At 44.2% G+C, this 22,402-nt stretch overlaps 1 protein-coding gene across 3 annotated transcripts in view; it reads left to right on the top strand.

Annotated features, from left to right (window-relative positions):
* Positions 1–22,402, top strand: part of NR1H4 (nuclear receptor subfamily 1 group H member 4) — a 442,692-nt gene that overhangs the window by 280,981 nt on the left and 139,309 nt on the right. For all 3 annotated transcript variants that reach the window (XM_086918025.1, XM_086918023.1, XM_086918026.1), the window contains one exon: positions 8,546–8,685. In XM_086918025.1, the coding sequence (XP_086774151.1) occupies positions 8,546–8,685 (140 nt within the window). The remainder of the gene's footprint in view (positions 1–8,545; positions 8,686–22,402) is intronic.

Genomic DNA, 22,402 nt, shown 5'->3' with positions numbered 1-22,402 from the left:
TCTGTGAGAAAGCTTAATAACAAAGTGAGTAGGTTGTTCCGTTCCAGGACATTGCATTCTATTTCGCATGGCTGTATTAATGATGACAGTATGTATTTGGGGGATGGTGTGCATTTGTCTCGGGTGGGGAATGAGTTACTCATAGGAGACTTCTTAGCATGGTTAAAAACGTTACAACATGACCTTTAGGTAGGAGCTTTGTGGGGGGTCCGGATAGCCGGTCAACTATCCGGCCTGTGGCGGTAAGGTCATGATCGGTGAGCACTAATTGGAAGATCCCTATGAGTGGGCGTCACCCAACACGGATGGGAGCGCTCGGGAGAGGTGGCCATTGGCCCCTCAACGGGGAGGCGGTCCCTTCTAAGGATGGGTCGCCGAAAGAAAAGGAAAGGCGGTCAAGGCCCCTTCCTGTGTAGGAGGGGTTACAGCCCCCTCCTGGGGAATTTCCCGGGGCCAGTGACGTCTGCGATGGCAGATGTGGTAAGTTGTGCGGGGTTTGGGGGGGGGTCTACGCTACCTTCTAGATACCTCACACGAGTCCTCGAACGACCTTTAAGTGGCGTCGAGTTTTATTGGTGCCCCCGTCAAGTCAAAGGGAAATTGGTAGTTGCACTTGAGGTACGCCTCAGTGCTGTCGCCCCTCACAAGTGGGGGGGGTATTTCTGGTTAGGGATCTTGACACCGGTTACGACCTTGCCGTTGGCCCTTAAACGTTAGGATGTACAATTTCATAATTTCAAGTAAATGTGTGTAGGATGTTAGTTCGGCTAGGAGAACCTCTGTATTAGAGAATCTGTTAAGGTTAGCCAAACATCGCAATGTGGTAATGAAATTGTACATAATATGAAAACGTTGATTTAATGTTTTTAATTTTGTTTTAATAAATACGGCCGGGAGGGTTACTCCCTCCCTCTTCCAAAAACTTCAAGAACTGTTTCCTGTTTCCCTCCTTTGGGGATTGTGTTGAGAGGGGGTGGCGGGTATCTCAGCCATATGGAAAGGGGCGACCACTCGGTCCCCCCGCACGTATGGCAGAGTACCACGATCCCCCCGGGAAGCCATCTTGGGCGGGAGGCGTGTCTCGGCTGGTATGCCCGAAGCGGCGTAGCCGGGGCGCGCTTTTTCCCGCCCTAGAGTGGGCTGGCCTAGACACTGACGCGGCTGGCCACGCCCTCGGGGCAGGCAGGGGCGGGTTTACGCCCGCCCTGAAGACGGATAAAAGGGAACGCAAGACCAGAAGGCATCCTCTTGTTCCTGTGCTCTGAAGCTGCACCTCCTCGCTGCACGTGAGCTCGAGACGGAACGAAGAGCCAATTTTGACCCACCCACCAGCCCCTGAAGACAGCCAGTTGTTTTGAATAAAAGTTGATGGATAACTCTAAATTTCGTTTACAGGTTGTGGTATTATCGTGTTGATTTTGAGTGTGTAATAAAGAATGGTCTATGTCATTTATGTTTTATGATTAAAGAAATTCGGCTTTAGTGCATTTATAAGCATGCTTTTATTACGGTCGTAGTAGCCAATGTATTTTTTAGTTTAATAGGTTAGTTAGCATTGTCGTATTTATTTTTTGGTCGGGCGGTAAGGTCATGATCGGTGAGCACTAATTGGAAGATCCCTATGAGTGGGCGTCACCCAACACGGATGGGAGCGCTCGGGAGAGGTGGCCATTGGCCCCTCAACGGGGAGGCGGTCCCTTCTAAGGATGGGTCGCCGAAAGAAAAGGAAAGGCGGTCAAGGCCCCTTCCTGTGTAGGAGGGGTTACAGCCCCCTCCTGGGGAATTTCCCGGGGCCAGTGACGTCTGCGACGGCAGATGTGGTAAGTTGTGCGGGGTTTGGGGGGGGGGTCTACGCTACCTTCTAGATACCTCACACGAGTCCTCGAACGACCTTTAAGTGGCGTCGAGTTTTATTGGTGCCCCCGTCAAGTCAAAGGGAAATTGGTAGTTGCACTTGAGGTACGCCTCAGTGCTGTCGCCCCTCACAAGTGGGGGGGGTATTTCTGGTTAGGGATCTTGACACCGGTTACGACCTTGCCGTTGGCCCTTAAACGTTAGGATGTACAATTTCATAATTTCAAGTAAATGTGTGTAGGATGTTAGTTCGGCTAGGAGAACCTCTGTATTAGAGAATCTGTTAAGGTTAGCCAAACATCGCAATGTGGTAATGAAATTGTACATAATATGAAAACGTTGATTTAATGTTTTTAATTTTGTTTTAATAAATACGGCCGGGAGGGTTACTCCCTCCCTCTTCCAAAAACTTCAAGAACTGTTTCCTGTTTCCCTCCTTTGGGGATTGTGTTGAGAGGGGGTGGCGGGTATCTCAGCCATAACACCTGGTCCTGGTTGGAGTCATTCGTGTATCAAATTAACTTGGAATGAACCATGACCTAATAAAATAATATGTCTTTCGTATTTCTACTTCTCATCTTGTTTTACAGCAATGATGAGGAGATGAAAGGACTGACATGTGAAGAAGATGGCGCTATACAAACTGAAGAAACTGAAAAAAACAAATTTAAATAAAGAGAAGCATGATGTAACGCTATCAAATGAGGAGACAAGAACATTAACCATTAGTACTGCAGTTTAAATTCCCGACCTCATCAGTGCAACAGGCAGCCAAGAAGAAGATACTGCAACGCAAATATATGTGTAGTGTTGAACAGCTTAGTGGCAAGTAAGATGCATAAGTACAACAGGAGGGGGAAAGGTGAGATGCGCTCAGGACAGCTCCCAACTCCAACCGTGCCCTGCTCCAGTTCTATTCTGTAAATCAGCAGTGGTGGCTGATCCCCTTTAAAAGTAGGGGGCAATCAGAAGGGCACTCTAGAATGCCCCTAGGTGCAACCCCGAAGCTTTCAAACATGGTCCGTTATACGCAGTGTTTATAACTGAGGTGCTGTGAAATTCTGTCTTGTCTCGTGAGGTTATGGTTCCGTCACGGTTTTGGTGATGTTGTACCGTATTTAGTAAGTGCGGCTAATATGGAGTGAATTTGTCGCGTTAACTAGCGAGTTCATTACGTATTCAGAGACTTCGTTTCGAATATGGGTTCCATTTTGTCTGTGCCTCCATTTTGTGTTGCCATCACTTAGGCCCGTGGGCCCGTGGAGGTAACCGAACGAACGAAATTGCATGGGCTTCGTTGTTCATGCACTTATTAACTAGGCCTTTTTTTTACTCTAAGGTGCATTGTAAGAAACTGACCCCTTCATCTGAAATCGACCTCGCTAAGCCAATTTCCTTGGTTGATTGTTGTCTGAGATTGCCAATCAAGGTTCAGGACATCGTTAACTTTTAGGTTCTTTACACATGCTTTATCTTGCTCGCTATCTGTCATTGTTTCCTTTCCTATGCTCTTTCATTACATGCATTGTGCTTTCAATTATGGGTTTGTCCGGCTTGTGGAGATTGGATTTGGGACATTCCTAATAATTAACTTGTAGGTTGGGGCAATGTAAACTGAAGGTTTTTTTTGCTATGTGATACTCTGTTTGAGAATGTACCTTATTGGCTAGAATCTTGCGCAGTGGGTGTGCATTCGTAATGTGGATTTTGTCATAAAAAGGGATGTCTTGCCTTACAAAATTGAACAGTTTCCTGAGTTGTACACCGTGTTGTATTTCTAGGACTTCTGTTACTAGCTGCAGCTAATAAATTTGGTCTCTGACGCCACCCAGAAGTATTCCGTGTCTCTGTATACCAAGACAGGTGAATCCGAAGACTTTGGGCGTGCCCCTTGTGCCGCTGGGTTTAAAAACCTGGTTCTTCATAACAGGCCACGATTAGGAGCTCTGGAGTTGAGACTGAAGACAGCGCACATTTCTCACACTGCCTGGCTGTGTGTGAAAAAAAATTAAACATTACAATAAATTCAAAAGAAAAAAAAACTTAGTGAATCCAGTTCTCTCCGATCCCGCAGTTCGACCTCAAGGAGTCTTTGAGCCAACTCCCCTAGCCAATCCAGAAGCTGCTCTCATGCTGTTAACCAGCATGAGAGCAGCACCACAACTGGCTGGAGTGGGCTGGCTCAACACTCCTACATGCACTGGAGGCCTGTGCCTGCTCTCCTTCTAGCTATCTAAGACAGCTTGTGTGGAGAGGTTTGAAGTGCACATGTCAGGGTGGCCGTCTTAAGACATCCGACCAAAGTGACATGCGCACTTTAAAGCTTAGGTGTGCACTATTCCCCTTCCTCTGCTGCCAGTCAGCTATGCTTGTACCGCCCCAACTATTAGCTCCAGCTGGCTGGATGCACTGAAAAATAAAACAGTAATAAAACCATTTTATTACCGTTTTATTTTTCATGTTTGCTGTGATGGCAGCGGGGAGGGCAAAGCTACTGCACCCTAGTGGACACATCACCACTGTACATACGACATTCTAAAATGGAAGGAAGGTGGCGATTTGTGGTTCCAAGATTCTAGATGGTGATAATGTATAGAAACATCTCAGAAATGAGAAAATGTCGATTGAGAGAGACATGGGAGAGTGAGAAAGAAAGAGGATGTAGAGGGTGCGGGAAACTTTGGTCTTTGAAAGTAGTATAGAGAGAAGTAATAGAATTTAGGACAGTGCATCAGTGTAAAAGGTAAATCAGTGAAATATTACTGAAAAGATATTAGTGATTGTGACAGGGCTGTGGTTCTAGCGACAGAGCAAAGGCTGTCAGTGCGGTGGTATAAGGGTGAGTTGATAAAAGTGAAATTGTGTGTCACTGTGAAATGCAATGTCAGCATGAAGTCCGTGGTGTAGGTAACGTGTATGGATGGAAAAACAGCTGTCTATTATTGGCAGAGATAATGCATGTGTTATGTTGACAGTGCAGAAGTGGTGGGCCCTTTAAAAAGCTGAGGCCAGCCTACAATTCTGAGTGGCACGCGGATCAAGCACTTGAGGTGCAGTTTTCTCAGTGCATATGATGGGATCATTGCTGAAATAGGGGGGATTCAGCCATACTCCACACCTGCTATTCAGCTGGAGCCGGGATCCCTGATGTCTGCAGTGAAATGCAGTGGCGTCCCGCACAGGCAAGAGCGGTGAGGCGGGTTGGGGGGTGGAAATCGACAGATGACGGGATAGGTAATATTATAAACGAAACACTTAACTTGCGCTCATAGCTTTTATTAGGAAATAGTAAATAAATAAATAAAACTACTTACCTTGCGCTCAGGGCATCGCCAACTCAGCGATGACAAGAGCGCAAGGAATGGTTTTATTAATTTTTTTATTTAATGTTACCTAATAGATGCCTTGAGCGCAAGGCAAGTGTTTTTTAAAAAGATGTAATATTACCTATCCTATCTGTTTACTTCCACCCCCTCCCCGCCCCTGCCCCGTCCACCACCCCCTACTCTTACCTGTGCTGGCCGCCACTGGTAAAATGTACCACATGTGTCCAGCCAACGCAAGTTTGTGCGCTTTATGTGCAGAGCAGAAATCTGCAGGGTGTGAAAGATGTGTCTTACTTTTAGTCTTGGGCGCCATTTAGGGGTCGTTTTGACCCCTTTCGTTCCCCTTGCTACCACTGGTACTGCCTTTGCGACCTTTGGCCTCAGAGGTGGTAATGTCACTGCCTGGAACACTGTATAATGTTGTTCTAATGGACGTTGTTTGAAGCTGCAGTTTCCTGGTTTTCTTTTTGTTTTTTAATAACTATTTTTATTGTAATCAGCATTAAGAAGGTATATTTCTTCCAGATAATAGTTTCCTGGTTTTCTGTCAAATATTTTCTTACAGAAATAGTGAATAGTTTGGTTCCTATTAGTGTAATAAAAATGGAGTATAATGAGCAGGAATATGACCTTATCTGACAGTTAAGGTACATAAGAAATGCTTTTAAATGCATATTTTATGCATGCTTGCAGGTGAGTGTGTTTATCTGAGAGAGAATGCGTGAATGTGTGTGTATGTTAGGACATGTGTGTGTGAGTCAAAGTAAAGGTCAAATGAAGTAGGATGTCTCTTCCGCTACTCCTGGCATTGTGGTGCATTCACACCCATGCTTTTAGTTCCAACTACACCCAACAAATGCCCCATGCTATTAGTAAGTTTGAAAGAGTTTGAGCTACAACCTGTTTTTTGTTGACATCTTCAAATTATGCAGCAAACTGTGGTTATATATCGCAGTCCCTAATATGCTGAGAACACATTGACCAGAGAACCATATAATCCCAGATGTCTTGGGGAATGCCTGATCGGGCACAAAAAACAGCACTGGCAAAAATATTGCTGGCAGTTAAACGTTGTGTAGAGCAAGGCACTGTAACAACTAAGCTATATGGTAGGATTAGGTGGCACTAAGAGTTCTGCCCAAATACATTTTACAGCTCATATTCACAAGTATGTTGGCAGAAATTCATACATTTTACACGCAGTCCTGATAGTTAAGCCATAAAATACTCACTGCTTCATTGTCTGACACAGTACCCAGGAACTACATTTCTTCATAGCAGCTAATCATGTATGTGATTTACAACACATAAAGATGATGGACGGAATGCTGAACATTGTCAAACATTCACCCCAGTCACAGATCTGATTTTCATCTATTGTTATTTTGCTCGCCACGCCATTCCTTTTGGACCGAGCCATATGCAAATTAGCCTTGACCCTGCTTCCCATGGGACTAGTCCAGCCCAAACTGCAAGGCCAGGTCATCCCTGGACCAGAAATAAGCATCCTGGGACTGATTTCAGGGTATCACCCTTCATCAGCCAGGCTAGCTTGAAACCAGTGGCATAGCGAGCATGGGACCCAAGATTCAAGCTAGCCTGGCTGATGAGGTATGATACTCCAAAACAGGTCCCAGGATACTTGTTTCTGGTCCAGGGAGGACCTGGCTGGGCAGTTCGGACTGAACGTTTTCCATGAGGAATAGGGTCAAGACTGTTTGCTGGGTCTAAACTGGGGTGCATGGTCAGCAAAAGAACAATGGATTTAACCCAGATCTCTAGACGGGAAGTGAATGTTTGATTTGCTCTGCATTCCATCCATCATTTGTGTGTCTTTTGCTTTCTCACCCTAAGTGTGCCGGGTATGCCCAGACGTGGGTCCTATGCCACTGGAATCATGCTGGCCTGGCTGATGAGGGGTTCACCTTTCTGTCCTAAATGTTTACAGTATAAATACGCCAGTAACACATATCAAAAGGAAAGTGCTTTGGCATGTTGGGAAAACTCATTTTAGACAGTAGGTAGGTCACACCTAAGAGCTCTTGTAGTTAACAAGTATGGACATGCTAATTAAAAAACAATAGCATGCTCCTACAGAGACGAGCTACAAAGTGCATTTTTCACTCCATACATACATGTGGACTTTCTTTTCCACGTTTTAATATTTATGTTTCTCAAAATCTAGTTCAATAGGGAAGGTAGATTTTTGATAATTCATATCAATAATTCAATAATTTTACTTTAAAAAAAAAATCTTTATTCATGTTTGATATTGCTTGAGCAGACATTCATCTGTGGAAATTGTGTTGCTTTTGTCACAAGCTAAAAGTTAAGCAATTCCTTTTCGGTGGACTATGTGTTGACCTAATAAGATACTTTTATGATTAAGTTGGTGAGGTACCCCGTGCCAAATAACATTTCAAAATCTCACACCCTCCGTATCCAATCTGTACATATTTTCACAAGATGGAATTGGGGCTCCATTGCTATGTTTTCCAAGATTGCTGCAAATGTGATGGGGGTGGGGAGGGCAAGTACTAAAAATGCCAAATTCGTTTTCCTATGAAGGATTGTATCAATCATAACTATCCATGTTTCTATGAGCAAACATTAGTGAAGAAAGCTGATAGAATGTGGTATGTTATGAGCAAAATAATGTGGGATGTTTTAAAGACGATTGGCGTTGTTGGGATTTAAGTTAGCCGCTTTGCTGTCTAGTTTGCAGCAGTTTTCTATTGTAGTCAGTGTCTCCCAGATAACTTTAATTAAACTTTAACTAACTGTCCTTCCTATGAGTATGCATATATGTAGTGTGTTTTTACATAACAAACATGTCATTTCCACTTCTGAAGTTAGAGATAATGAACTGAAGTTTATGTATCAAATGTATGTCTATGGAAGAGAGGGAAAGTCAGGCTAAGGACTTCAAGAGGACTGTGAGCGTCTGTTGTTGTTGTGAAGTTTCTTGTTTTTTATTTTGTGTTGTTGCTCTGTTATTTTGTGTTGTTGTGTTATGCTTTGTGGTGATGATGTTGTTTAGGTTTGTGTGTGAGTAGGGATGTTAATATTCTCAAAACTTTGCTTATGTCTCTGCAGACATAGTATATAACGTTTGATTGTGATGTGATCACATATTTATCAATCATGGACCAGTGATATATATTCGAGTTTTATATATATATATATTTGTCCCTAACTTTCCTTCATTTGGCCATGCCCATATATGGCCATTACACAATATTCTCATTTATTGAAAAATGTGCATTATTTCCAAAGACGTATTCACAAAAGCTACCACTAAAATGTCGATGCATGTCTCTGTTTTTAAAATTAAACCTGTGAGCTTCATTTTCTTGCTGTTGTAGGTTTATTAACTGAAATACAATGTAAATCAAAACGACTCAGAAAAAATGGGAAACATTCATCAGATGCTGCAACCAATGGACCTGAGCATGATTTTGAATTGAAACAGGTAGTGTCCACATCTACAACACTGTTCGATCAGGTAATGCAATGCTTCTGTTTTGTTACTATTATATGTCTTTTTACAGTGCATGTAGTAGCTTTATTACACGATTTAGTCTAGCTAGGAACTACATTTATTGTGAAGTACGTTTGTTGCACATCCATCATTTAACCTTCACCAGAATGGAGAGAATACCAGATAGCCCAATTAAACCTTGGCCTGCTTTACTCCTGGTCACCAGAGCAAGGACCTACCATAATGCCTCTGTAAATAAACAAGCAAGACAACTACCAACATATTCCTACAACGGTACACAGCTACTCTCGTTTTACGGACCTTGTTCAAATGGTTCTTGTACTGCGGGAGGTTCCAATGCAGATGATTGCTTTCCTAGTTAAGCCAACAACCTTTTTACTACTGCCCATTCATTCCTTTGGGTAATTTCCGGTGTCTTGGCCCCAACTCAGTTAGGGTTGGTTGATTTATCCTCCCCGGAGAATGCCTAAATGTAGAGTTAGGAGTAGGTTTACATTGGCTCAGATACCCGGAAATCTTTCCTGGGCATCCAGTTATGGGGATTGTGGTTCATCGTAGGGTTTACAGATGACATCTGTCTCCATCACCCACCTTTAGTCCAGCAGCCATCTTGTCAATGCCTATGGAGATTATTTCAAAATGGATAATGCTATACTGCCACCCAGGGGCAAATTCTAGACTTTTGTGTGTCGTGAAATTTTGTGGAGCTGTTGGGCTGCCTCAAACTGGGGGTTCACACCACAACAACAAATGCACGGTGCCTCTACCTCATTTACAGATGGGGGTGTGACATTGTTTCAATTGGCAGATCCCAAGCTGGCTAAGTATGTAGAAAAACTTGACATGAAGGTGCATAGAAAAACAGAGCTGAAAGATCATGTGACAATGGCGACTATCAGTAGATTTCCATACCTGGAAGAGCTATTTGAGCAGTTCTGGAAAGGAACATCAAATAGTCTTTCTGATGCACAGGGAAAAACCTCTCTGTATGTCAGGGCCTTTGCTATTTTGTTTTTCACGAACAAACTCCTTCTTTGGGAGTTTGTTATTCAGAAGCTAAAAAAGATTGCCAAGTGTCACTTAAGCAACATGACATCCATATGGTAAACGTCTGCCTTATATGCAAAAACTGTGTGCATTGGGGGTTTGGCCCTTACCTACAACCACCTTGGGCCGTAGAAAATTGCATACACAAAACAACATCAGGTGGTTGTGAGATTTAAACACATCTTTACTTATGCATGAGGTACATTTTACTCAATAAGCATGACCTCAAATTTGTTTTAGTAATGATTGAACTCAATTTGTTTTTTTAACTTTCACATCTGGTGTGACAAAAGAAAGGACAATCCACATTCAACTCGATGGATATACAGTGGAAAATATTTGAAAAACTTGTGAAATATGGAAGGATAAATCAAATATACAATCTGATAACCCACAATTTTTACACGAACTAGGCTAAAATTGCATCTTCACCAATCCAAGATTTTAAAAGACCAGAGCATTACATTCACAGAAAGTGCTCGTAGTACTGGAACGTCTAAAGGGACCAAAGGTATCTAATATGGGCTTCCAATAGTTTCTTTAGACAAAGGAATCTATACGTCCATATTGATACTGGTTGAACTATGATCCCCCATTGATCCCAGTCTATGTGTTTCGAACCCACTTTTTCTTTGGCGGTACTCTCCAGGACAAGGGTTTGGTGAATTCTTAGAGGACACAACAAAGGGTTTTTGATTCCGACTTAACAAGTGTCAAGGTTATTAGGCGTTTTTTACTTGTGCACCAAATCAAAGGAGCAGGACAGGCTTTTCTGGATTGCTCATGTTGTTCTGTGCTTCTCTGTGATTTTTATTTGTTAAGAAGTGGATTTTGGATCCCAGTGGGATTCCTTTCTCGCACTCGGTGGGTCGCCCCTCGCAGTCCAAAAACGTAAAAAAAATACAGCAGGAGTATGAAGCCGCTGGACGATTTACTATCAAGAAGTCAATGCAGAAACAACACATGTAGACACACAGAAGGCTGGCCAGACAGTTTGGCAAACTTGACTAATGTACTGGCAGGCCATCCACCAAAGTCCAAATACCTTCTAAGATCCCACAGGTTCTCATAGATGATGGTAGATGTGGAGGAAAACATTTTTATCCACAAGGACAAAAAATCTAAACACACACATATTGATGACCCATTTCCTTCTTAGTCAATTCTGAACAAAGCATTGTCCATCAGTGCCCGTACATCCCTGCATACAACATGAAGATGCAAGTACGAAGGAGCGATTGCCACACAGTCTCCTGGGTCATTTCTGACTTGTTTGTGCATCAGATCGATAGTTGTCCCACCATAGACACCAGTATCTGCTACCTCTTTGATTGGAAAGACTGTCACAAGTGAGAAATTGTGTGAGAAAGAGTGCAAGAAAGTGCCAGTCTGAGAGGAAAAACTAGTCTATACATCTGTTGTTCTTCACGGTTTTATTCAGCCTTAAAAATGCACTAAACCAGTACATATCCAAATATTTTGCAGTGTTTACGTGAATGCCAGAGTGTGATACTTTTTATTGAAATTGCAAACATAATTTGCTAAATTGAAATAGTCAATGTCCACAGAGTTAAAAAGATGGCAATTGCACATTGAAAATAAGGCTAAGGAACATTCTTGAAAAATATGTTACCCACACAATGAAAAGTATTTGGGCTATATTTCAATCCAATAAACATTTAAATAAAGTCTCTGAACTTCAGCGTCATACTATGAATACAATCCTAAAGCATTCCGAATCATTGAAATCCCTACCTCCTGAGGCATCCTGCTGTTAGGCAATTGCAACATACCCTGGTGTTAGCAGTATGCACGCAAGCAACTATCTAGTCACAGGGTTTGCCAGCAAACCTCTCTCAGTGTGGTAGATACAAGAGGCAGAGAATGCCATGGATTGAGCCTATGTCGATAACATGAAGAAGCATCAAATATGTCTGTGACTCATGTGCACTCAATGCTGCGGAGGCGCTGTACTCATTCCACAGATATCAGTCACTTAACCACTGTAGTAGGTTTCTCTTCCTTCAATATTTCAATGTGTACTATAGGAGTAGGAGGTTCTGAGAGACTGATTGGCGTTTTCAGTTTATAGGACACAGTCAGATGGTTATGTATAGACGTTCACCCTTGGATAACTATTTTTAGTCTGCCTGAGGTTGGTATTGTCAGCTGCGGCCAATGCAGGTAAGAGCAGTGGGGTGGTGGGGCCTAATTTCGACAGACGATGAAGAGGGGAAATTAAATAAATAATTCATTTTCCCTCATCATCGTCTGTCGAAATCCCCCCACCCGGCCCCACCACCCCACCGCTCTTACCTGCAAGGGCCGCGGCTGGGTATTGTTCAAGCACAATTACCCTGTGTAAAGATGTTCACTTGAATATTAAAAACATAAGGATGGCCTCAATCCATAGATAAGTGCTCACTACACATGGGGCCAACAACACATTTGGCGTGCATTTATACCTTTGAACACACTCTGCAGAGTGCATATGCTCCCTCTATGTGTCGTGCATGACTGGCCCAGTATGAGCCAGTATGAATCCATGATTCAGCCTATTCGAAATCCCTTGTCTTGAGATTTGTGTGTTCTTGTCTTTTGTGCTCCTAGGGCCAGATGTAAGACCCTTACAATTCGTCGTTTTGCGACTTGCAAAATGTAATGTACAACAGTGTCTCAGACACTGTTTGCAATTTCTAATTAGGGTTGCAAATTGCATGCCTCAATAATATTCATGAGGCAGGTGTAATTTGCGACCCCTTTTAAATAGAGCAGTTATTTTTTTTTTTAAATGCAGCCCATTTTCCTAAAAAAAAAAAGAAACGTTTCTGTTTCATTTTTTAAGAGTAGGCAATGGTCTGTGGGACCTCTCGCTACTCTTTAAAAATTTTTTTGCATCCATTCACCAGGGGTTTACGAGTGTTTACCACATGCTTGATGTAGGCAATTGCGGTCGCAAAACAATCATACATTGAAGTGTGAGTCGATATTAGGAAGGGATGCCCTTGGCACGACCCTTTCCTAAGAGTGAGTCGCAAACCCTATTTAGCGAATCGATATTAGGTTTCTGACTCACAAAATAGGGGTTGTACATGGGGCAGACCAATTTTGCAGACGCAAACGGGCTGATTTCCCTTTTGTCTCTGCAAAAAACAGTCGTACATTTGTACATCTGGTCCCTAAAGAGATAGCATGTTATGAATCAGCTTGCCATTCTATTACTCTTTGTTTTAACCCAATTGGGAGATTATGAATTGCTTGAACAATTCACACAGTACTTTATGGATGGTTAAGGATTGACAGACACTCATGTGATATTCACAGTCAATTGTCCAATTTTCGGAATCACTCAGCAGAAGTGTGCCTACTCTGGTGCACAATTAAGTTTTGCTCTGCTGTTGCATTCATTCAGTCGATACATCACTATCTATACAATGACCCCAATAACAAAGTATCTACTGCAGATGGATCAGAATTGGGCAGGTGCATAGCTTTCTTAGGAGTATTTAAGCTTTCTTGGAAATCAGGTGTACACATAAAATCTTTATGGCTGTATCTTTAAAAAGAAAAGTGGGTCCCCTTGCCTGTCGAAGAATTTTGGCTTGCCAGAATTCCTAGTGATAGAAGACACCTTCCAAAGAGGGACTACCTGCCCCATGACTCCATGCCAAAGGCCAATGAAATATTCTATTTCACTCTGGAGTCGAAGTCCTGCCCTCCTGTTGGAACCCGTGATGCTAAACCGATACATGAGGATATTAAAAAAGTAATCTTTTAATTTTTTTTGCCATTGCGTAGAATTTGATGGACCCTTTTTATAAATACTTGCCTAAGACACCATACTCTGACTCTATTAAACAGTTAAGCTCATATTTATCCTGAATGCGACTTTTTACGCTATCAAACACCTAGGGGTTTCTGGGTAATATATTTTTCTTATCTATCTAGCAACCTTTTCCCCGACACAGGATCCTCCAGCACCTCTTACACGATCAGAGTTCAAAGCTCTCCGGCTATACCAAAAGTAGGGCCAAAGGTCACCTTGGGTCATGATTATTTGATTCAGGTGTAGTAAAGTGCAGTACATCTGAAATTTCAATTTCTCACAACCAGTCTGATCTTAACTTTCAATTTATTTACGACATGTTGATACATAGAGTTCCAACCGCACTGTACTGTATTCTTGGAAGAGAAATAAAAACATGATGGTGTACTTAGAGAATGTATCTGGGCAGGTGGAGATTAATTTGACCATGCGAATGTGTGAGCTTCAATTGTTAATATAGAGCTTTGCGATCAATTGTAGAAATCCTTGGAGAGCTCTAGCTTGACTAGCAGCTTGTATATTTGGAACATGGGGCCCAAGTCACGCTTTGTAATTGACCTGGTAAAAAAAATAGAATCCATTGACTCATATTTCAAAATCAAAATGACTGGACAAGATCAATTCTGGAACTAAAGCCATCACTACTGTTGTTAAAATGTTCCTGATTGAAAGCTGCATCCTATGCCACATGGCTTAGTGGCCTCAGAGAGATTGCTGGGCATGAGATGTGAAACTTAGGCGCCGCATTACAATTCATCCTCTACATAATGCCAATAGGATTGAATAAATATTTTTATGAAGTTTCCCAGCCTACACATTGCCTCTTTCGTTAGTGTGGCAGCTGTGTTTTACCTCTAGCTTCACCCCTTCCAATCTAACAATCTTGTTGTGGTTCTGAGGCAGAGGGGTTCATCGAAACTGCACACCAAAAATTCCATCTCCAATTGGTTGTGGTAGACTTTCATCATATTGACGTAATAAGCCCAGTTAGCTCCTACTTTTTTTCCGTGCAATAGACCAACCACTTTGTTGGTCATGCTCCCTCTCTCATTTACCAGACGAGGGCCAGCCTATGTAGCATTCATCTTGCCCGGAAGCCTAGGAAACAATAGGAATACTTCTTGCAGAACATCTAGAAGCGTTCATCCATTTAAGAGACATTTTCTTTTCTGTAGGCTTGAACGGTTTCAATGAGGTTCTTTTTCACATGATTACCGGATATTTTAACCTGTGGCCCTTTTGGGCCTGCTTAAAATCTTCCAACTGCCAGTGCTTAATTTGTAAAAAAAAATATAAGTGCCATGCCCTCGTCAGTAGGCCACTGCAGCTTGCACCAGATTGCCCCTGCCAGCGCTGGCAATGACAGTACCAGTACAACTGCAAACCATCACATTCCTACAAGTGTGGCAATTCTGACTATTCCAGGGCCCCAAAGCTATAAGCATGGCTTAGATGGCAGTCAATAGTGATTTTTTAATGCATATTGACTTGAGGAACACATTTTGTTGTGCTCATCTTTAAATTAGACACCTCTATAGGCGGCACTATGCGTAAGACTGTTACAATCCCCGGTGTTGACAATTAAGTGCCGATTGTTGAGCCCTGGAAACCACAGGCTCAAATTAAGGACTACCCTACCCCAGATACTCATAACATATGCAAATCTGTTGAGTTGGGGAGCAACGTTGGAGTATCAAAGCCTCTAAGAAGTATTCCACACTCCATCCATGTGCCAAGCACAAGAGGAATATATGTACCTAGTGTTGCCACTATTTATAGCACAGTGGGTGGCAATTAAATCTTGTAGAGAGTCTAGGAGTACTCTATCTGAGTTTGTTCAATCAACTAAAAACTCAGAAACGATTATGTTATGGGACCCAATAGTACCTAACCATTCATGGGATCTCTATTTGGTATTAGGGAGTTTAGAAGAGGGTCTTTTGAATCTTTTTGGGTGTCATCTAAGGTTCCATTTTTGGCCACAATAACATCAGAAAGAAGGATGTGGAAATTAACCTCCTTGTTAATTTCTTCCCTTATTTGAAGATCTTCCCAGATGGAGTTCAAACTGAAACTCTGATCTCGGTTCCATTCTTCCCAATAAATAATTCTTCTGGTCTTTCAATCTTCAGTTAATGTCCCTTCGTCCCTTGCATTGTTGAACTGGAACAGAAAAATAGGCCCAGGCCCCAAAATAAAAGTGGCAACCATTAGTAACCCAGAAATCTAAAAAGTGGCCAAAATTCACTAATCAGGCCAGATTTGACCTTGTAAAGACACGCTGTATGGGTATGGGAGATTGATTGTATTTGTGTTTGCTGGGGCAAAGCTTGTGGTAATATCAGGGAAATAAACAGTAAAAACCATCCCACTGGGCCATAAAACAGGCGAACAAACTACTAAAAGACCAGCCCACACACTGATCTGTCAAATCAGCCCATCGGGCACTGACTGGTTGCTTTATAGACCACTCTTCCTTTGGACTCTTGATGTGAGAAGAGCTTTGTTAATTTATTTGGAAAGATTGAAGGGTTTTAGCACATCTCAGTCACTCTTTTCCTGATGGGGCAGCAAATGAGTGAAAGAAAGTCATAGTGCCTACAATCAAATGGGTGAGGTAAGCAATAACTCAAGCCTATCTCTCTGTACGCCATGATTTGCCAGGGAATGTCTCACCAAAGATAACCACAGCCATGAGCACTTCTGGGGCAGAGTCAGGAGGTGTATCACCACAGGGGATATGCAGGGCAGTCACTTGGACAAACCCAAACAATTTTCTATCTCACTGTAAATTAGATTTGTTTTCGAATGACACTGACACTTTTGGAGTGTCTGTAATAACAACAGGAATGAATAATTATTGTATAAATATATACATATATGTTTTTTGGCCTTTGGTACATCCTCATATGTTGTTACTATGATGAAGAGTGAAGACCTGTTGGTAATGAACCCGTTAATTATGGGTAAACTTAATTACTCTTAGGATAGACCTCTTCTTCACAGCATGGTCCACCCTCCCCATCCCTGCAACACAATTATATGAGGTCAGACTAAACAGGAAATGGGGTGCGGGGAAGGACCCTTTATGTCCCAATCATGAACATATAGAAAAATCCTATGTATTAGTCCCTGTCTGGAGGTGTAATAACGAGGAGTCCTATTCAAGGGGTAGTGCATCAACTACTTAACGGTAATTGCATTACTCTGAGTCCTACTTCCTCGCTTCTATTCATTACACATATGAGGCCCTCCTGCCTCACCAGACACCCATACCACATGATAGAAAATCCTTATAAAAAGCCTCCACTCCCCTCCAACCAACTGTAATACCACATAATCCGAAACCATACCAAAAGGTTGGCCTGCACTACCAGTGAGGGAGGGATGTAATTCATAGAAGCGAGGCAGTAGGACTCAGAGCAATGCAATGTACAAAGCGAAACAGGACATCCAAATTGGATATGCACAAACATAGGTTTATTAGAAAAATACAGCAGACAAGGAAGCACGGCTATTCAGGACCCATAGCAAAAAGAACCCTGGAACCAAAAACCTCAGATCGATCAACTTCCTGGCCAATCCGGTAATGAGATGCAATAGTCAGAGGGAACCAAAAACCTCAGATCGGTCAACTTCCTGGCCAATCTGGTAATGAGAGGCAAAAGTCAAAGGGGAAGCCCAGGTGGCAGCCCGACAGATCTCAGAAATGGAAGCCCCCTGGATCTAAGCACAAGATGCCGCCATGGACCTAGTGGAACGACCCTGAACCCCCATGGAAGTACGTTGCCCAGCTGATTTGTAAGCCAGAAAAATCAGAGACAGAACACACCAACTCAAGGAAGAAATGGAAGGACGCAACCCCCGATTTACTGATCCAAATTTCACAAAAAGGGAATCAGAAAGACGAAAGGAAGTTACACGTTCCATATAGATCAGGAGAGCATTCCTGATATCCAACGGGTGCAACCGTAGCGCAGACTCCACGGAAGGAGAATAAAAAAATGAAGGCTAGATCAATTCCTGGTCCTGATGGCACTGGAATCCACCTTAGGACGAAATGAAAGGACTGGTCGTAAAATGATCCTGTCATCAAAAACTTTACAAAAGGGATGCTTGAAAGTCAAAGTGACCAATGGACTCAAACGGTGAGCAGAAGAAATCGCCACCAGAATGAAGGTCTTAAAAGCAAGAAACGGCCTCCAAAACCAAAGACATATCCCGAGACGGAAAGTGCTTCCTATGGTCATGGAGAACATTACACAACCCCTTGAAAAGCCATCCAATCAGACCATCAGGATAAGAGAGATGTCCCAAGAACTCCGGAAAGGCTTAATCACAGCCCACTGAAGACGAAGGAATACAACCTTTAATCCCAAAGAAGCCCCATCCTGGAGAAATAACATCACCTCAAACAAGGTAGAGAATGAAAGAATGAATGAATTATAGATTTATAAAGCACAGACTTAGCCCAAGGGCATCAAGACGCTGCAGAGGACTAGTGCACAGGCAAGTAAAGATGATCATATCACAGTTTGTGTAAACAGCCAAGTTTTCAAGGCCTTGAGGAATAGAGCATGAGGCACAAGGCCTGACAGCTCATAAGAAAGAGAGTTCCATAGCCTAGCAGCAGTGGTGGAAAAAGCCCTATCTCCCCATCTAACCTTTTTTCAGATTCTTGCTGGCAGACCTGAGCTGCTTGGTAGGGGCATAGCGGTGACACATTGCTTTAATAACATCCAAAGGAAGCAGGATCCAAACCTTACCCTGACACCACCTACTGAAAGAATGCTGCTACCTTAAATAAGATTTGTTGGTAGATGAGTGCCTAGTCGCCTGCAGAGTCAAGGTCAAACCTGCTGGGGTCCCCTTATGCAGCAGCCCTAGCGTTCAACCTCCAGGCCGCCAAGCGCATCCAGGACAGAACATCCTGCTGCAATACATGGAACATCAAGGGCGTGGGAGTCAGGGGTAATAACCACTCCAACTCCTACCTTATTTCCACCAGAAGAGAAAAGCAAAAGGCCTGAGCCCAAGCCGGGGCAATCAGGACTACCAACGCCCCCAAAGACTGGACCTGGAGAAGGAACCAGAGAAGCAGTGGAAAAAGAGGAAACACGTACAGAAGACCCTGAGGCCATAGGCAGGATAGAGTGTCCACAACCCAAGCCGAACTCTCCAGACTCCAGGAAACAAATCTGGACACTTCGGCATTTGAAACACTTGCAAAAAGGTCCACCACTGGAACACCCCAGCGCACTGTCAGCTCCACAAACAACTCCGGAAGGGGGCAAAAATCCACTGATGATGGATAGGCACTCTGAGAGCATCCACCAGAGAATTGAACACCCCCTGCATATGAATCGCTGATAGCACCAACAGATGAGACTCCGCCCAACAGAATAACTTCTCCGCCACCAGCCCAGAGAAGGGATATTGGTCCCCACCTGTCTGTTAACATAAGCCATGGTCGAAATATTGTCTGTCATTATCAGGGCAACCAAACACCTCAGCAACAGCGAGAAGGCCCTCAGAGCCAGTTGAACAGCCTCCAGTTTCCTCTGTTTCGAATGCCTCCTGCTCTGAGATTGGGACCAGAAGTCCCTGGTCTGATGAACCCACAGCCAGGCCCCCCACCCCGAGAGGCTGGCGTCTGTGGTGATCACTAAAGGGGCAGGAGGGGAGAGAGGCACCCCCACAGCAGCTGATCCTGAACCAGCCACCAACCCAGATCCTGATCTGAGGGGACAACGGTATCGGAGAAGAGAGGGGGAGACAATGGGGAGACCAATGCGCCAGAATGTGTGCCATCAGCTTATGCAAATTAAACCGGGCCCATGGAACCAGAAACACAGTGGCCACCAGATCCCCCTGAACCTGGAGCCAACAAGCCACCACCTGGACCTACCTGGACAATAGAGCCAAAATATGAGACCGGATCTTGGACAGCCAACACTTGGGCAATGTGACCACCCCCAAATCTGTATGAAATCTTGCTCCAAATAAGAGATGATCCTGGGACAGAGCAAGGCAGGATTTTCCCTGATTGATAAGAAAACTGTGCTCCTGAAAAAAGTCCAGAACCACCCCTGTGTGATTGAGAGCCAACATGAATAAGGGAGCGTGAACCAACCAGTCGTCTAAATAGGGATGGAGAAAAAACCCCTGACTGTGAGCCAAAGCCACCAATGGAGCAAACAGTTTTGTGAAGTCCCTGGGAGTGGACTTCAGCCCAAATGGCAATACTGCGAACTGGAGGTGGCAGTCCCCTATTGCAAAACACAGAAACTTCGGATGCTCCTGTTCCATGGGAACATGGAGATAAGCTTCATGAAGGTCTATGGACGCCATAAAGTCCTGAATCCCTACCAGTGGAATCACGGACTGTAAAGTCACCATCTTGAAGTGAATGGTCTTGATTCACCCATTCACTCTCTTTAGGTCCAGAACTGGCCTGAACCACCCGGGACACCTTTTGAACCAGAAAAAGAATGGAATACCAACCCATTCCCTGCTCCTCCAGGGGGACAGGAATGATCACCTTCTTTTTCAGAAGAGCCTGTACCCTCTCCAGAAGAGCCCGCAATTTCCCTGGATCCCTGGGGAAAGGAGTACGGATGGTGCCCCAGCTTGGAGGCAGAGTAACAAAGTCTATGTGATAACCGCTCCTGACAGTATTCAAAGCCCAATGATCCCTGGCATCCCGACTCCAAGCCTCCATTAAATACAACAGCCTCTCACCCACAGTCCTTGAGGCAGTCTCACAATCGTCGTTAGGACTTCCACTAGAAGGAATCAGGTTGACCCTTGGCACCTGCCAAGAAAGAGGCCTTCTTGGACTGGACCTTTCGCTTATAATCCGAAAAGGGCTTGATGGCTGACGGGAGGAAGAAAAGGAAGTCACAGAAGTAGAAAGATGATGAAGTCTTCCCCTTGTAGGAAGGGCCTGCTTTCGATCTTTGAAATCTTTGGTAATCATGCTGTCCAGCTGCTCCCCAAACAGCATTTCATCCTCAAATGCAATTTTAAGAAGAGAAGATTTTTGGGAGAAATCTGCCTTCCAGTCTCACATCCACAGATTCCTCTGTGCCAAAAACATGGAACCTAAAGCTGTGGTAGAAGATTTGAGGACATCTGAAGAGATGTCCGCCAATAATTTTGCCTGTTGTTCCATGTGACCCAGTAAGTCAGAGCATTCAGGCTCCTCCTGAATTGCCGTGGCCAGTTTCTCAAAGTTCGATACCAAGGACTGAGCAGCATAAGCAGAGAAGATACCAGCCTTTAAAGTCAAATTCTCCACAGAGATAGCCTTCTACAGAGCCCCATCAACTTTCTTGTCTTTAGCATCCGTAGGAGAACAATCCTTAAAGAGAGTCCTCCCTCTCCTCCAGAGAGTAAAGCTTATGTAGAAAGCGTGGAAACGAAGAGTGTTCCAGCTCACGCCATTCAACAGCTATCAAGTCCTTGGTTTGACCATGAAATGGCATAGCAAAAACAGGGGGCTTAACATACTGGGGAAAATGCCTTCTGTCCCCTCAGAAGATGAAAAAGGTGCAAATCCCGAGTTCTCCCGGATATGTTGCAGAATATCCGGAACCTCTTCTCTACGCACAAATTTCCCCATAGAGGTAGATGGAAGGCTAGATTCAGAAGCCAAAGAGTCTTCTGAGGGTGAATTCACCGGGCCTACCACCGTATAAGAGCCCCTACATTTGGACAGAACCCTGGACTCCAGAGCAGCAGCCACAGCGGCCTCAATCATAGCCTGAACCTCAGAAGCCGAGAGTAGGGCAAAAGAATACACCAGACCCCCTGACCTACTCCAACGAGCAGGAATGGGCTCATCATCGTCAGTAGTGGACAGGACATGCTTGCGCTTGAATGCACGTTTCCCCACCATAATGACACACAGTAAAAAGAAAAAAAACAGCAGGGAGACACCTGGATATAGGTATAGCTCCCCCTACGAAATACCCAACCAGTATAGCATTCACAAACTAGGAAGAAGCCCCAGCCTCCAGTAAGCAACGGTTAAACAATCATCCAATCTCAGAACAATAGAAAGGATTGCCAAAATTATTTAAAAAAATGCTTTTTTCAAAGCCCTTACTGTGTCACTGAATCTACAAACATACAGCCGAGGAGCCATGCTGTCCTGTCAGCTGCCACTTCTCAAACAGGCCTTCAACCAGGAAGTTCAGCCTCAGCCACGCCGAGCCAGTGACTCCGTCATCCGTACTAAGGGCCTCATTAGGATTGCGGTTAATCCGCATCCTCCGGGACAGCGGAAGCCACCGCCGGCCCGGAAGATGCGGATTAACCGCTGCGGACTGAAAAAAGACCCCCCGCCAGATTAGGATGGCTGGGGGATCTTTTTTCCGTCCGCCGCTTTTCCGCCGTGGTCGCCTTCCGACAGCGGCAGAAAAGCTCTGACATGGCTGGCGGTGTCTATCAGACACCGCCAGCCATATTAGGTTGTCGGTGGTCCTATGCCTTTCCACAGCGGCATTTCCGCCGTGGAAAGGCATACTGACTTTTCTTTGGGGGCCCGTTGCAGGCCCCCAGGGGTGAAGGGGGGTGGGGGTGCACATGGGGGGTACCTATGGTAACCCCTGCCTTTGAGTGCACGAAGCGGCAGGCACCACGCGGTGCCTGCAGCTTCGCTTTGTGCACGCAAAGAAAAACATGTTTTTTTAACATTGCGGCGGGTGCTGCTTCAAGCAGCACCCGCCGCAATGTTAAAAATACAGGATGTGACCACCAGGGTGGCGGTCACATCCTAATCAGCACGGAGGGACCGCCGCTGCCCCTGCGGACGATCCCTCCTCCTCTGGGGTGGCGGACGGA

This window comes from Lissotriton vulgaris, chromosome 1_1 (assembly GCF_964263255.1).
Source record: "Lissotriton vulgaris chromosome 1_1, aLisVul1.2, whole genome shotgun sequence".
Taxonomy (NCBI): domain Eukaryota; kingdom Metazoa; phylum Chordata; class Amphibia; order Caudata; family Salamandridae; genus Lissotriton; species Lissotriton vulgaris.
The sequence above is the reverse complement of the archived record's forward strand: the minus strand, read 5'-3'. Positions and strand labels throughout refer to the sequence as shown.